We start from the raw sequence: 16,093 nt of genomic DNA, 5'->3' as shown, positions 1-16,093 counted from the left end.
GACTTTTTTCGACTTTTTTCGGCATATTATACTATCACTTTTTTGATGTGAAAAACAAATAATACATACTATAGTATTACATTTTTCAACTTTTTTTGACATACTATACTATGACTTTTTTCAACATGTTATACTGTCTTTTTTCGACTTTTTTCGACATACTATATTATGACTTTTTTCGACATGCTATACTATGACTTTTTTCGACATACTATACTATGTTTTTTTTCGACATACTATACTATGACTTTTTTTTTACTTTTATCAACATGCTATACTATGATTTTTTATCAACTTTTATCAACATGCTATACTATGACTTCTTTTTATGTGAATAACAAATGATACAACGAACAACTGACTTCACAGCTCGAGGAATAGCTCACCAAGATGAGCTGCTGGCTCAACTGATACCTCATAATCTGTGGGTAAAGGATCAAGCTCCAGTTCTGCCTTCAAAGTTTTTCATTTTCTGTCCTCAGTAATTTGAACGATATCGAGTTTTTACAACATACTATACTATGACTTTTTTGACACACTATACTATGACTTTTTACGACATACTATACTATTTCTTTTTTGACTTTTTTTGACATACTATACTAGGACTTTTTTCAACATGCTATACTATTAATTTTTTCGACACACTATACTATGAGTTTTTTCAACATACTACACTATTACTTTTTTTTTTGAGTTTTTTTAACATTCTCTACTATGATTTCTTTCGACTTTCGTTGACATGCAATACTATGACTTATTTCTACTCCGACTTTTTTCGTCATTTTTCGACATACTATACTATGACTTTTTTCGACATACTCTACTTTGACTTTTTTTGACATACTCAACTAGGACTTTTTTCGACATACTATACAATGTCCTTTTTAATCACATTTTTTCGAGATACTATAACATTTCTTTTCATCACTTTTTACGATGTAGTATTCTATAACATTTTTGACATGCTATCTTATGCCTTTTTATCACTTTTTTCAACATGCTCTACTATGACTTTTTATCAAAATGTTTGACATACTACACTAATGGCTTTTTTTATACTAAGGCCTTTTTCAACATGCTATACTATGACTTTTAATGGCTTTTTTCTACATACTATGCTATGACTTTTTTTCTACATACTATACTATGACTCTTTTTCGTCAAGCTGACATGCAGGACTTTTTAATATTTTTTTCGCTATACTACATGACTATCACTTTTTTTCTACATATAACATGACTTTATCACTTTTTTGACATTTTTAATGGCTTTTCTGACATGCTATTACTTTTTACTTATTTTAAATTGACTTCTTTTTTTCAAAATAACTATACTATGGCTATTTTCTACATACTGAAAGGGGAGAGAGAGGGGGTTAGACATGCAGGAAATTGGCGCAGGTCAGATTCGAACCCTGAGCCTTTTCTTCATACTATACAATTTCGGATTCAAACCCTGGGCCTTTTTTTCATACTATACTATTACTTTTTTTAAATCATTTTTTAAATATAATATACTATTACCTTTTTATCCATTTTTACGACCTGCTATACTATGACTTTTTAATTGCTTTTGAGCCATGAGACATGAGATCGTCTCATCTAACTCTAGAAAGTGAATAAGAATATTTACTAAAATGTGAAACCATTCCTTTATTAAGGGGGAAATAAAAGACACAATAAAAACAAATGCAAGTTTAAATTAGTAGAAAAATTACTTTATTCTTAATTTATTATGGACAATAGAAAATACAACTGCAAAAAAGGGGGGGGAAAGCTCATTGTCTGTACATTGGCTTTGCTTCATTACAAATGCAACATTATGTTCAAATGACACATTTCCAACCAATCCTTGTTGTGGCGGTTCATCAGAAAATATACACAATCTAACTACACTATTTACAGAAGGAACTACAGTAAAAGAAGTTGGAGCTGTGAGTCTGAAAGATATGACAACAGCAAACACAACTTTCAGTCAAAAAACCTCGTACAGCAACAAATCCGACAACAAGTGTCCTCACAGCTCACATCAAGCTGTTCTTCACTAACATGTTGGCGCACCACTTTGGGCACTCTTTTCTAACTAAAACGAACATGTAACAAACTGCAAAAGACATTTCACTTCAAGATGAAATATGTACAGTACAAATATGTAAAAAAAAATAAAGTGACACATTTCTTGTAGACCCATGAAAAAAAGCACATGACAGCAGTACAGCTGTTTGGAGCTTTGTGTACATCCCTGTGCATGCTGAAGTAACAAAACACTTGTCTCTGGGTAGCTTTTTTGCAGAATAAAGTTTCCTCTCTTTCCAACAGGGTCAGCATGAGAGGGACCTGCATCTCCTGACTGGAGAATTCTCTGGGATGACTGTGTTTATTGAGCCAAACCTCTCCGGAGGTTATCGTATTGATGGCAATCAGACGGTAGCAAAACAGATAAAAGTCATTAAGCCAATCACAGGGAACCAGACTCCCCTTACTTCACTGCTAATTTGGATAAACAGCAGGGGGCTGCTACTGGGGGTAAAAGCCCTCGGTATACAGTGGAGCAAATCTATAGTCTTCAATCTTTTTCTAACCAAATAAGCCTTTTGAGAGGAGGAAAATGTTTGGCAAAGCTTCGCTTTTTTAGTTCTTTATCAGTGCTCAGCACACTGTACTCTCCGACTCTGGAACTGGTGTGGTTTGTGGTCAGGGGAAGACATTGTGCCAGTCTGCGGATGATTCAGGAACCACTTCCAGGTCAAGTTCCGGTGTTACCTCGACCTGGTGCGCTGAGTCTTCTTGGCTCAGGGAGACGTCTTGGATCTGACCTGGAGGGACAAAGAATGAGAAGGTGTTTGCATGACTCACGTGCAGTAAAACACTCACACTTGAGATAATCGCAACGCTTTGTAAACCAGGAGGAAGTCCCATTAAAACACATATACAGAGCAGCGCCAGCAGTTCTGATTCTGTATTCAATTTGCCAGTGGCTGTCATGCAAATGAAAGCATTAGTCAAAAAGCAATCTTCTGCTCCTCCCTCCTCCCACCATTTGTTTCTATATCTTACATTCTCTCCGTTTGCTCTTCTAAAAATGCGATGTCTGTTGCACAAACTATATAATAAGACTTGACAGATGTGGAATACGCTCATTGTGAGTTGTAACTATGATATGAGCCATGTGTCATTGTGCATTCAGCCTAAAATAATTTGAGCACAAAACAACAATAAGTCACTTAGGCACATGCTGAGAGGTTCAGACACGCTTTTTCTACTGCTGCAGGCCACGCACTGAATTATGTTTTACAGTGGGAGTCATTTAATTATCTCCCTCTACTTTTGCTCTTTATATCAGAAACACTTCTAACACATATTCATTAAGTTGCAAGCTAGTGTGCGCCTTGAGTCCTCCAGTATTTTGCACAAGCAAAATGACTGTAAAAGAGAGTCTTGAACAGCCACACAAATGTAAAAAAATAAATAAAAAAATATCAAGGATTAATTTGAACATTTTTAAATATTTTTACATCATGAACATGCCTACGATCACGTGCAGGCATAGGTGGAATACTGGGAACGGAGATCCTGGTATTTCCCAGGAATTCTTGCCAAAACATGGTTCAATTTCCAAAGAAAAATACCTTCAGGATCCTGGGATATTTAGCATGTGTGTGCTTGTGTGCATTCTTGTACAGAAGAACATACGCGTACTGAAACACTACTACTGTTGTAGATTTAGTCCAACTTTAAACTGCTATTATCAAAGTAATATAATTGAGAATATGAATATGAAAATGCTTCACCTGGTTTCTTCCAATTATGTTTCTTGCTAAAATGTCAACTTACAGTTCAGCTGTATGGAAGAATATTTTCCAGATTGAGAAAACTAAGAAAGGTGTAAAAATCTGGAAACTATGCAGACAGTTCAGTGCCAAAATGACGATGTTCCTTCCTTGCCATTGCATGCAGTAAATACCTCATGTCAGCATTATTAAAATAGTTTTATGCTCTAATAACCACTTGGATCTTGAACTGCTGAGAGGATATACTGGAAAGCACATAATTACTTCAGGATAGCCTTGTGTTTTTCCACCTTGTTGATCTATTAAAATATTTCTAAAAAATGTAACAAATATTGTCTGAAAATAAGACTCAATGTCATTTTATAATGAATTATTTGCAGTTCTGTTTAAAAAAAAATTAAAAATACTTCATTTGTGGCAAGTAATCCAAGGAAATATAGTAATAGTACATTCCGGGAAAGTTATCATTTAAAAATCATGTGAAAATCGTCACCCCTAGTCACAAATACAGTAGCTAAGAACTAATATGAGTTACTGCCAGTGTCTCTACAGATTTTGTTTTTAAACACATAGTTCAACTCGTACAACAGGACAAAGAGTCTACAGCCATGCTAGCAGCTCTGTGAGGCTGTACTTATGCACTTTGTGAGCTGCTTTTATCTAAATGCTAACGCTGGCATGCTAAAAAGACAATGGTAACATGCTGATGTTTGGCATATATGTTTAGCATGTTCACCGTCTTAGTTTAGTGTGTTAGCATGCTAACCCAAAGTACAGCTGAGACTGAGGTCATGAGTTTTGCAGGTATTTTTAACCTGATGGTGGAACTACAGGAAAGGTTAGGAGATAACCAAAATAATTCATCTTGAGGAGGACATGAATGTGTGTACCAAACTGCATGGCAATCTATTCAACCGTTGTTTAGACTTCAAACTGTTTCCTGCTTTTCTAGTGAGTATGTGTAGATGAAGTCTTTGCAAGGCCAGATCAGTAAGAAGTGAGACTCTCATAACAAAGACAAGCCGGTGGTCATCTTTTCAGTCTTCTTTCAGTTAGCTATTGCACCAGGGAGCTTTAACTGTGAGGTCTATACTCTGTGAACACAGATGGTTTTTGTCCGGGCAAATGTGTAACCAAATCAAAGTCATATTTAAAACAGAAATGACTTTTCCAGAAGTTACACAATATTTTACACATTTCTGAAACATTATCTGACCTGGTACCATGTGCTTTGTTTTCAACAGGTCTTCGAGGATTTGCATTAGAACCTTAGAAAACACTCAAAAAGTGAAACGCAGTGTGCCCTAATCTTTTAGAGTCTGGGTCTTATTCCCAAAAAACAACAGAAACCAATTTTTCAGAAATGACATTTTAAATTATCTGCACCCAGTAGGGGAACCTGGGTGGAAGCTTCTGTAGAAGTGTAGAACAGATCTGTCAGCATCGTTCTCCTGCTCAGTAATTGTCCATAGATGTCTGCCAGGCTCCAAGGTGTGTGTGTGTGTGTGTGTGTGTGTGTGTGTGTGTGTTGGTCCAACTCTTGGCCAAGGTTAAACAAAGGGGAGACACAACCTAAACCTTAACCAAGGCTGTCAGGAAGAAGTATTGACTAAACATTCAGGACGTTTTTCTGCTCTGCAATATCAGAGAGTCTGCTAGACGGGGGCGTGTGTGTGAATGCACATTAGTGGAGAATGTAGGGGTGACTGAGCATTGGCATAAGGCTCATTATCAGCAGATAATGACAAGGATCATCAACTGAAAAACCACAGACAGAACTTGAGTGTGACAGATTGTTAATGTTCCATAGGGACAGGCCAACACTGCCTCCCAGCATTCTGAGTGCTCAGGGACACCTTTTAATGTGCAGTGTCTTCCAAACACATTGTCTGTTATATAAGGCAGGGGTCTTTAATGTTTTTTAGACTAGGGACCCATTAGCTGAAAGAGAGACCCCCTAGTGCATATATTGTATACAATTGAGTTGCATATTAAACTGGGCCGAATGGATGAAAATATTATTATTTATACATCATGTTTTAACGTTAAACATATACGTGGAAGGCACAGTGAATCCTTAAGCTTAACTGTACGGCTACCATAGTGGCTACCTTACCTATAGCAAGCTTATCTTCAATGGGTACTTTTTTTAAGAGATATGCAACAGAGAGATGATTACTAGCTTTTGTTGCCCAGCTGCTTCAACAGCTGGCTGTACACCCAAGTGATTTTGGATGGGTCTGTGTGTGTGCACTGGTGTGATGCCAGTCAGCTACTCACCGTAGCCGTGGGATCTCTTCATGTGGTGTTTCATGTTGCTCTTCTGGGTGAACTTGATGCTGCACACCTCACACTTGAAGGGCTTCTTTCCAGTGTGTTTGACCATGTGCACTTGCAGAGCGCTCTTCTGGTTGAAGGCCTTGTCGCACTGATTGCACTTGAAGGGCCGTTCGCCTGCAGGAAAACACAGATCAAACAGGTCATTTAGAACTCAAAGTCGTTGCGTTTAGTATGTCCATGCATTATAATGGTGACGTCAGATTAATTGTGATATACAGTACTGTAGTTTGGTATAATTAGTGCAAATAAATGAAGCCATGGTTGAGTTGAGATTATTGGACTCTATAAAATAATAATAATAATAATGTAAAGTGACAGAGAAAGCATTAACAGCAAACTGCAAAAAAGCAACTAACTGTTCAAGCCCTAAATAATCCTACACATACAATATTCTGCAGCTATTTATTCGATTAAGCAAAGTACTTTAGTGGCCTTCTACATGTCCACACACGCACACAGACATGGCTATACACACTGCAATTGGTACTACTTTGTGTAAAATCGTTCTCTGCCAATTTAATATCCATGGTTAGTACATGGTGTTGATTTAAAAAAAAAAGAAACTCACATTCTTGCCTCAGCATAACTCATAAATGAACCAACCTAATGATAAACTTGCTTGTGTACATGTAGACGAGTGTCTGTGACGCGAGCGCCTACCTACTTTGTGTGTACTTGGATACTCAAAAAGTTATAATCCACTAGGCGCCAGATGAGGGCCAAATTATCCCTGGCCGACACCGGCATACTGTATCTTCCTTGACAACTTCCAGTTTTGCACAATGCAAACATAACTAAACATGGCAACACTCTGAGTGCTTAGGTGCTTTCAAGGCATTTAGCTGCTCATTCGCTGTGTCTGAATTGGTGAGTCTGACAGGGAAATTTGATTAAATATTATCACATCTGTGTAAGATCCTGTTGTCACATTTGATTATTTTACCATGTTGTTTTAGCCTAGAAATCTAGACATTACAGGTATATTCGAAATCTAGACGCACCCTATCGGCAGCAAATGTAATTGCAGCCAGGGGGGTCTAACGCCAACCAGGCCAATCACATCAATTGTTACGACGGTTCTGCATGAATTCCCTGCTACTTGAAAACAAAGACGATGGCTGCTGCTGCTGGCGAACAGCGGTCTTCGAATCGGCTTTGGCCGTGACTCTGGAGACTTGGAGTTAAGCTTTTAACTTAACTTAAAAAAGGAAGATGTGTTCTGAGTTTTGCCAACCGGATCTTCGTTGCTCTGCCTGGTTGTAGCGCTATCCTATTGCGTGCAGAGGGAATTTGAAAGACAACCGTTTATCCCGCCCCTCGGACTGAGCCCAGCCAATGGTGAGTTCCCAGACCCAACATCTTGATGTGGGTCTGGCTTGTCAGGCTAATGTTGTTTAGGACTGTATCAGGACTCCTTCTAGATTTAGACACATTTAACTTGTTTTTACTAGTCAATAGTTAAAAATAAATCTCCCTGAGTGAACTAAGGAATTATACAACATAGATGTTTAGTGGAAACTAGGTTTGTTATTTGGGCAAACATCTGTTGCCCTGATGTGGAGTGATCAAAATCATAAGCATGGTGATTGGTAATTCACTGTGGAATTTCTGACATATAGTATACCGTTCGTGGACCAAGTAACATACACCGATGATACGTTTGCACACAGCACTCTAAACATACTGTAGATTTGACCTACACGTTTCCATGGTGCTCAAATGTTTCTCTACATTCACACAACTTCCCTAAACTTCACAGATGCATGATATTACCCATTCCTGCTGGAAAACAGATTCTGAACTGGAGCCCTAAAGTGTTCAATATTAAACCAATCATATATACACTATGAAAATAATTATTGTTTGAATAATTTCTATAAAATGTCCTATACATAAACAAATAAATTGTGAAATAAGTTATGGTCTGCCCAAAAAGTTGCTAAATTTTTCACTGGGTTTTTTTTGTGTAACAAAGTATTAATCCCTAAAGAAAGAAATTGCCAAATCTAGAAAGGAAATGCCTAAATTGGCAACACTGGGCATGACTGGTGACAACCAAGGGGGTAAGCTTCGCTTCAGAGCTCGAACCTCCTATGGCGCCATTTTGATGCTACAAAACGAATACCCCCCGTTAGCATTCCATTGACTGCCATTCATTTTGACGTCACTTTGACAGAGAATAACTTTACATCTGAAGCGTTTAAAGACTTTATTTGTCCATTGTTTATTTCTAAAGAAACACGACAATGTATAAAAGGCTCCATTACCTTGTATCTCACGTTATGGCTCTGTAGCAGACGTTTTTGTAAAAATAGGCTAACGATTGTGTCATAACCACGCGACTTACTGTCTCATAATAGAGGAATTACCGTATAGTACAGGAGAAGCTCGCAGGCAGTTTCGACATACATTAGCTGTTTAAGTTTAATTACTAATGTTAACTAGCATTTTAGTTAGTAATAATTAGCCTGTGTCCATGTTATCTCCTTACATATGCCTACGCTCTCCGTGTAACATCTCCAGTCTCTCTTTCTTCATCTGTTCTTGAATGTACTGTAGTGAGTGACAGAGAACAAGCTGTACCCAGCATACCGTTCAACGGTGTAACAGTTAACAGGGGTCCCCTTTAAATACACATAACGCACTACTAATAAATATGTCCACCTCCTAGGGTCCTCAGTTGATCAGACAAATGGTTGTCGAGAAAATCAAAGGACGAACAGACAGACACTCCTAAGATATATAAATAAATAAATATAAAGATATATAAATGAATAAAAATAAAAATGTAAAATGAACCATACAACTTTGGGGCTCAATAGGTAGTGTGGGATCATTATAAAGATCAAATGAATTTTAATTTCCATGACAATGTTGTGATTTTTGTTGTGACATGCACTGTGCAAACTTGTTCCACAATGCTCTTACCTGTGTGTGTTCGGTTGTGTCTCTCCAGCTGGCTGCGCTTGGCGAAGGCCTTCACGCAGGAGGAGCAGTTGAAGACTCGAGGTTTCTGGGAGCTGGGTGACGGGCCCGGCTGGTGTACTCGTTCATGTTCCTGTAGATAGAAAAAATCATTTTACTGTTTACTGTTTTACTTTACCATACAAGGTCAATCTACTTATTTGGGTCTAAGGTTGTTATAACCGCTGGGCGGATTGCTGATGTAATAAGTTGAAAAACGAAACATTGAAAGTGTGTGTGTGTGTGTGTGTGTGTGTGTGTGTGTGTGTGTGTGTGTGTGTGTGTGTGTGTGTGTGTGTTTAGACATTGGTGATATTGAGAAAATGCTTGTTTTTATATTTTGTACTTGATCCCTTTAAGCTAATGTTACATTATGCATGTTATGTTGCTTTTTGATGACTGACTCATATATTTCATCAAGTTCAAATATTTCATAGTTTAGAGGCAAAATACTACGTATGGTAATTAGAAAAAATCTAACCAATAATGTACCCACTATGCCTCCACATAATCTTTTCAAGTGTACTGAATGGTTACCTGATACATTTTATTTCTGTTATCAGTTTAGAACAGGTAAGAACAGGTAAAACTGCCACACACTGTGTACTGTGTCGTAAAACTGAAAAGATTATTTTGATCAATTGACCAACCCTGCCTCTCAAATGTGGGAATATTATGCTATGTCATTGGGCTTATTGTTGAAAACTATTTTTTTTTTCTGACATTTTGATGCGGAAGACCCTGAAATGCTGATCAATCAGAGCACGCTGTGCTTTTTCGGGAGGGGTGCTCAAAGAGACATGCACTAAAACGGCGCATTATTTTTTTACATTACAGGTATATTCGTACAGACAGTATGAGAAAAATAAAGTTTTTTGAACATTAAAGCATGTAATCAAGTTCTAGCAGAAAACCCAAAATACAAGTATGAACCTGAAAATGAGTATTATATGGGACCTTTAATGTTCCATGGGTGTTAATCTGTCTCATCAACTTCTCAAAATGGGAATCTGGCAGCACCTACTAACCCTCAAAGGTATCACAGTGAACAAAGTGGGCCGTTTGAATGATTATCATCATTATTCTGATACAATAATACCTTGGTTCACATTGTTGCATAAAAGGACTGAAAGAGCAGTGATATGTACCCAGAATACTGATGATACTACTAAACCTATTAGCACTGAGCCATATTCGAGACAGATAGTGGGCAGCACAAAGCAGATGGGCACACAGGGAAGGGATGGAAACAAAGGCATAATCAGAACGTTCATAGGGAAATGGGCAAAAACAAATATGCTGTAACTGCATCAACTTTATAAGGAGATAAGAATGTCTAGAGGGTGTTTGGGCTCATTATGGAGACAGTGTTTATTAAAAGTGCCGCGGGTTAGTTTGGGTACACATTAGAACTTTAGAAAAAACTTTCAAACACATAACCAAAAAGCAGTTTCCATTGCCCAGTACCTTTTGGAAAGAGTTCCATAAATGTTGTAAATATTCCTTTAAAAAATTTACACAATTCCATTACACATTTCACAGCCTACAACTTGAACTTATACATGTCTGTGATTATTTGTAAAATTATTTGTGAAATTATTATCTTAAACATGTATATTGTTTTGATGTATGGATCGTTTGTTGTTGTAGTTGGAGAGCCTGTGTGGGGGAGTTATATCCTGTAGAAACATCTTTTTATTAAATTTCATAAAAAATGTTTTAATTAAATGTCCGAGTGTGCGTGTTATGGAAAAAATAAGATAGATGGACATTTTTAATGACCAAGTAATTGTGAAAAGCATTGTAAGCAGATGGGATTCATTAACGTGGGCCAATACCCAAAATCCCCTTCATTTATCTGGCTTTTAAGGTCATGTAAGGACTGTGTGAGTCTACTGATTTTTCCAACCCATCAAGCAGAATGCCTAGCTTTAATTATTTCTTGATACAAATATTTTAAAACTTTACCACTGAATATCTTTCCCAGTGTTCCCAAATTATAAAGCCATGGTTTATGGTTGTCTGGCTATAATTAAATGGCAACATTAATATCTGCACGACAACAAAATGAAAAATTACAGTACTAGCAATTTATCTTCTCACCACTGGGCCTTTTTAAACATCTAAAATCAGCATCTGAGTTCTCGTTGCAGACTAATAAGCAGCCTGGGGACCAGAGGATGAAGCTCGGTCACTCTCACTGGGACACCCACCTAATTTCTTTTCTCAAAGACAATTACTGCTCAGCACGTTGAGGCACATTTACAAAAGTAGAAGCCTATGGCACAATGACCTTTGTTTTGAAATATTACACATGGTGGTAAAATAGCTTGTGTATAAAGCCATGTCCTCCTCCTCCTCTTTTTCTCCTGATCTGATTGCCCGGCATTTATGTGCTTGAGTGCCTCGAACACATGAAGAGACACATGCTTCTCTTCCTAATTAGGCTGCAAAGCACCTCTCAGTTTAAGTGTTTTGTTTGTGGAGAGTGACAAGTTAGAAGTGTCTATCTGAAACGCTACTTGATGAATTACCCTTATTTTTGCTTCAAAGAGTGAGACAGCACTGATTTCTCAGCCTGATGTGGCTGATTACTAAATATAACAGAGTATTATTCATCTGTTTTATTCACTTATATACATTGCTAAAAGAAACGTACAGTATGTAATTTCCAGCCACTAGGGGTCTCTCAATCTAAACCATGGAAGTACACACAAACTTTTGATGATGTTTTCATATCCTGATAGAAGTCTGATAGCACCAGGGAGTGAAGCATACGGACCGGGGTGCGCTAGCTGGCTAACTTAGCATTAGATTAGTCTACTACCAATACAGCTGATGTAACATGGCAAATGCATTCGTGGGTTTGCACAGCGGTGTTAACCGTGGTCAAAACAATCATACTAAAAATAACTTTTAACTTTAATGTTGTTGTAATCCTATAACATTACCGTACGGTTTAGCCACCAAGCATTAGCATGAGCCACTCTTTAACGTAGCACATTGTAGTAAGCTGGAATCAATATTGAAATGCCATATCAATAAACTAGGTCTCTACTGTATCACTGTGTTAAGACGTGGCATGTAATTAATGAAAAAATGATGCTGTGTGGCAGAGAAAGTGCTGTATTTCTTTTTATTTGACATTGTATGATTTCAACGCAAAAGTAGTGTAAAGCATCAGTGATGGTAGTATTGGTGTTATTTCCTGTTGCTGGATTCGGTGGTTGAAATGACTGCAGAGATGGATACATTTGCTACATGGACATTATTTTCAGGAGTTGTTTATGCTGCTTTAAAGCGAGCTGTCCTGTCACTCTTCCCGTGGTCAGAGCCAGAACCAGAGACGGTAGGCTAGAGACATCTGTGTCCTGTCAGTGCCGACAGCAATGTGCCTGAGCAACTGACAGATAATAACATGTTGGGAATCAATGTTTAGTCTTGCTACACGTAATATCATTACATTTTATCAGCGATAGTAACTATACCGTAGACTACTTCGATTGTAAGGTGCTTTTAATTGAGTATTTTAATTTAATCCTACTTATTAGGCTACTTTTAGTCTACCACAATTCAGAGTCAAGTAGGCTATTGTACGTTTTACTTAACTATTTATTTTATAGCTTTAGTTACTTTGCAGCTTCAGATTAATAATACAAAATAATATGAATAAATTATAATGTATCAAAGTGGATAAAGATGATACTTTGTTGATCCGGTGGTGAAATTCACAAGCTACCTGCCAAGTCATACTTCCGCTTTTATTTTGGTGAAAGTAACTCAAAAGTAACGCAAAAGTAGTGTAAAGCATTAGAATTCAGAGACAGTAATACTGTAATATAACTAATTACTCTCAAATGACAGTAACTAGTAATCAATAATGTATTACATTTTGGAAGTAACTTGCCCAACACTGTTTACAATTACGCTCTAACGTACCGTATGGTTTCCGGGTATTTGATGTGTTTTGACGGAAGTCAGAGCAACTACAAGGATCAAAGGTTATATGACGCCATTGACAGGCGACCAAATGACACTTACTATGGAATTAATTAAAATTACAGATTTCTCTGGGATGGAACATTGTTGGAAACATTTGGGATAGCGTAAGTACACAACTAAAACATATTTATAACATAGGTATAATCATTTTTAGATATTTTAATGCAGAAATATTACATATTATATCTTTAAATAAAAATACGAGCCATATAAGCCATCAGTATCTTAAAAACCGCTTATCATCCGAGTACTACCGTTTTGACATTTTCACATTTTACACAGTTTCATTACCTTCAGGTGTGTAGCTCTCTTAAAGGCCTTGTTACAGAGAGTGCAGACGTGGCAGCGGTCCTTGCCGTGAGCTTGTCTACAGTGCCGTCGCAGTGTGTTGGCATTCTGGCACACCTGATTACAGTAGTAACACTGGTTCCGATTATCAGTCTCCGTCTGGCCATCCTTCCCACCCTTATGGCCATCGTCAGTAATCTGGATCACATCACAACATTTTTACGATTACTCACAAAAGCTCACACCTACACCAGCATTGTGAAAATATCTCATAATATTTTCCTTTTTTTAACATAGAGTACTTATGCTTACAATACAGTGTTAGTTTACATAAGTCTGGTTTTATCTAAAAAATGTCCTAAACTCATGGTGCATATTTCCATTAAAAAATCCCAAACTTTTGGAGTTTGATGAATGTGTTCTTTTATATCTTCCAGGCAGCCCCTGATTACCATTCATTTTAATGATACAAAACCACTTGTAGACAGTTATTTGCTTGAGATAGGTAATCCATCCCGATTATCGTGTTGCCATTTTAAGCATTTGCTTAATTTATCAATGTAAAACTTACTGCCAGCTCCGTTGGACAGTTCCTCCACTGGATATTTTAAATAGCACATATTACACATAAAACAAACACACTCACGTTGTATCCATTGTCAGATGCTCCGTTTGAAGACTGGGAATGGTGGCTGACCAGTATAACCTGCTGGCCTGAGCTGGCTGGCTGCCCTGGGTCATTCAGCACTGCAGGGAACGTCTGACCCTAAATATTAAAAGATACTCTGGTAAGGCAGCTGAAAAACTACACGATGTCTGCTTTGATCATCACACATGCTTAAAAGGAACACGCCGATTTATTGGGATTTTAGCTTATTCACCGTAACCCCCAGAGTTAGACAAGTCGATACATACCCTTCTCATCTCCGTGCGTGCTGTAACGCTGTCTGACGGTTCCAGCGGCATCAGGCCAGCACTTAACATGCAGGTGAATGGTTCCAGTAATCCTACTGCTCCGAATAAGTGACAAAATAACGGCAACATGTTCCTATTTACATGTTGTGATTTGTAGAGTCACAGCGTGTACAAAAAACAACATAACATGGAACACAGCCATCTTCTAACTGTAAACCGGGAACTATATTCTCAGGCGGAAGAATATAGTACTTGGGCAGAATGATTTGCTTTGCAGCAAACCTGTCTGAGAATATAGTTCCCGGTTTGTTTACGGTTAGAAGATGGCTGTGTCTCATGTTACGTTGTTTTTTGTACACGCTGTGACTCTACAAATCACAACATGTAAATAGGAACATGTTGGCGTTATTTTGTCACTTTTGTCACAATTCAGAGCAGTAGGATTACTGGAACCATTCACCTGCATGTTCTGTGCTAGGCTAAGCTACCGGTGGAACTGTCAGACAGCGTTACAGCACGCACGGAGATGAGAAGGGTATGTATGGACTTATCTAACTCTGGGGGATACGGTGAATAAGCTAAAGTCCCAATAAGTCGGCATGTTCCTTTAATGACATCACAGATTTTTTTTATGTTTCTGTTCTAAAATCAGATATTGTTACAAAATACATTTTAAGCCAAGCCATCTTTTTTTTACCTGTGTATTGAGGTTTAGAGTGACACCATCCAGCATACCCTGAGCATCTGCCAGTGTTAGTGTAACGCTGTCATCGCTGGCCACGCCTCCTGGTGACATCACCAGGCTCTGGGATGCAGCAGTGTGTGACAGGGTGGTGCTAGTTGGCAGGCTGGAGACTGACAGGGGAGAGACAGACCTTAAAGTTAGGGTTTACAAGTTTTTAAGACATTTCAACAACAGCCAGAGCTGTATTCTTTTTGTGGCAAATGTAGTAGAATGTATACAAACTGTATTTAAATGGGGACCATTATGTTCTTTGCCACAACTGTAATACAGTTCAAATAGCCCAACTATGCATGAGGGATCTACAGGAAATGATGCAGCGAATCATTCAGAGTTACTGTTATTGAGTTATTGTAATTTAATCACATTAATAATCAGCCTTAATGTCTAATTGTCACTCTCTTACAGCTGTATTAGAGCTGTAATAAGTTACTGCCAATGCAAAAGTAACATTTTCTACTGCTGCTGCTTCACAATAAGAGCATTTAACTGGCTTGTATTGTGAAGCAGCTGCATTTTTGACAGCTGATCAGTTTTAAATATAGCAGGGAGTAATTAAACGAAGCCCACAGTTACATAAAAGGCTGCTCAAGGAGTGTTTGTTGCTCCAGCATTCTGGGATCTGTAGTATTAAACAACACTTGCTGTTACCACTGGTGTACCCAAATCAACCAAAACTGAAAACTAAAAGATTTATGAAGAGCAAATATCAACCTCCCACGCTGCACTGAAACGGTTTCTACGGTTACAGGCCTGAATGTGAGTTGAACTTTGGAGCAGTGGATGTTAGTACATGGATTGCTGTGATGACCACAAAATGTGTGCCTGTATTTGTTGAAGTGAATGCAACCAGCTGGCTAAAGCCCTTTTGGTGCTTTGCACACTGACTAAAAATAATAACGACATATTCATTAGTTTGGTCAGGGAGGAACTTCCATTTTATTAGTGGTGAATAACACCAGATGATATTCGAAGTAAAAAGGCCAACACAGGCCCCGTACAGTTTTATCAGTCAAAGCGCAGGTTGAAGCATTTTAACATACAGAGTG

At 37.9% G+C, this 16,093-nt stretch overlaps 1 protein-coding gene across 2 annotated transcripts in view; it reads right to left on the bottom strand.

The window, feature by feature from the left end:
* Positions 1-1,703: 1,703 nt before the first annotated feature.
* Positions 1,704-16,093, bottom strand: part of LOC116035353 (zinc finger protein 236) — a 63,598-nt gene continuing 49,208 nt past the window's right edge. The window contains exons 27-32 of one of the 2 annotated variants that reach the window (XM_031278392.2): positions 15,000-15,157; positions 14,034-14,153; positions 13,391-13,564; positions 9,062-9,191; positions 6,074-6,247; positions 1,704-2,818 (exon numbers count right to left, since the gene is read on the bottom strand). In XM_031278392.2, coding sequence (XP_031134252.1) covers positions 2,697-2,818; positions 6,074-6,247; positions 9,062-9,191; positions 13,391-13,564; positions 14,034-14,153; positions 15,000-15,157 — 878 coding nt within the window. In that variant the 3' untranslated portion in view covers positions 1,704-2,696. Of the gene's footprint in view, positions 2,819-6,073; positions 6,248-9,061; positions 9,192-13,390; positions 13,586-14,033; positions 14,154-14,999; positions 15,158-16,093 lie in introns of both variants that reach the window. The other variant, XM_031278391.2, reaches the window with a different exon arrangement.

The sequence above is a fragment of the Sander lucioperca genome, chromosome 10 (assembly GCF_008315115.2).
Source record: "Sander lucioperca isolate FBNREF2018 chromosome 10, SLUC_FBN_1.2, whole genome shotgun sequence".
Taxonomy (NCBI): domain Eukaryota; kingdom Metazoa; phylum Chordata; class Actinopteri; order Perciformes; family Percidae; genus Sander; species Sander lucioperca.
The sequence above is the reverse complement of the archived record's forward strand: the minus strand, read 5'-3'. Positions and strand labels throughout refer to the sequence as shown.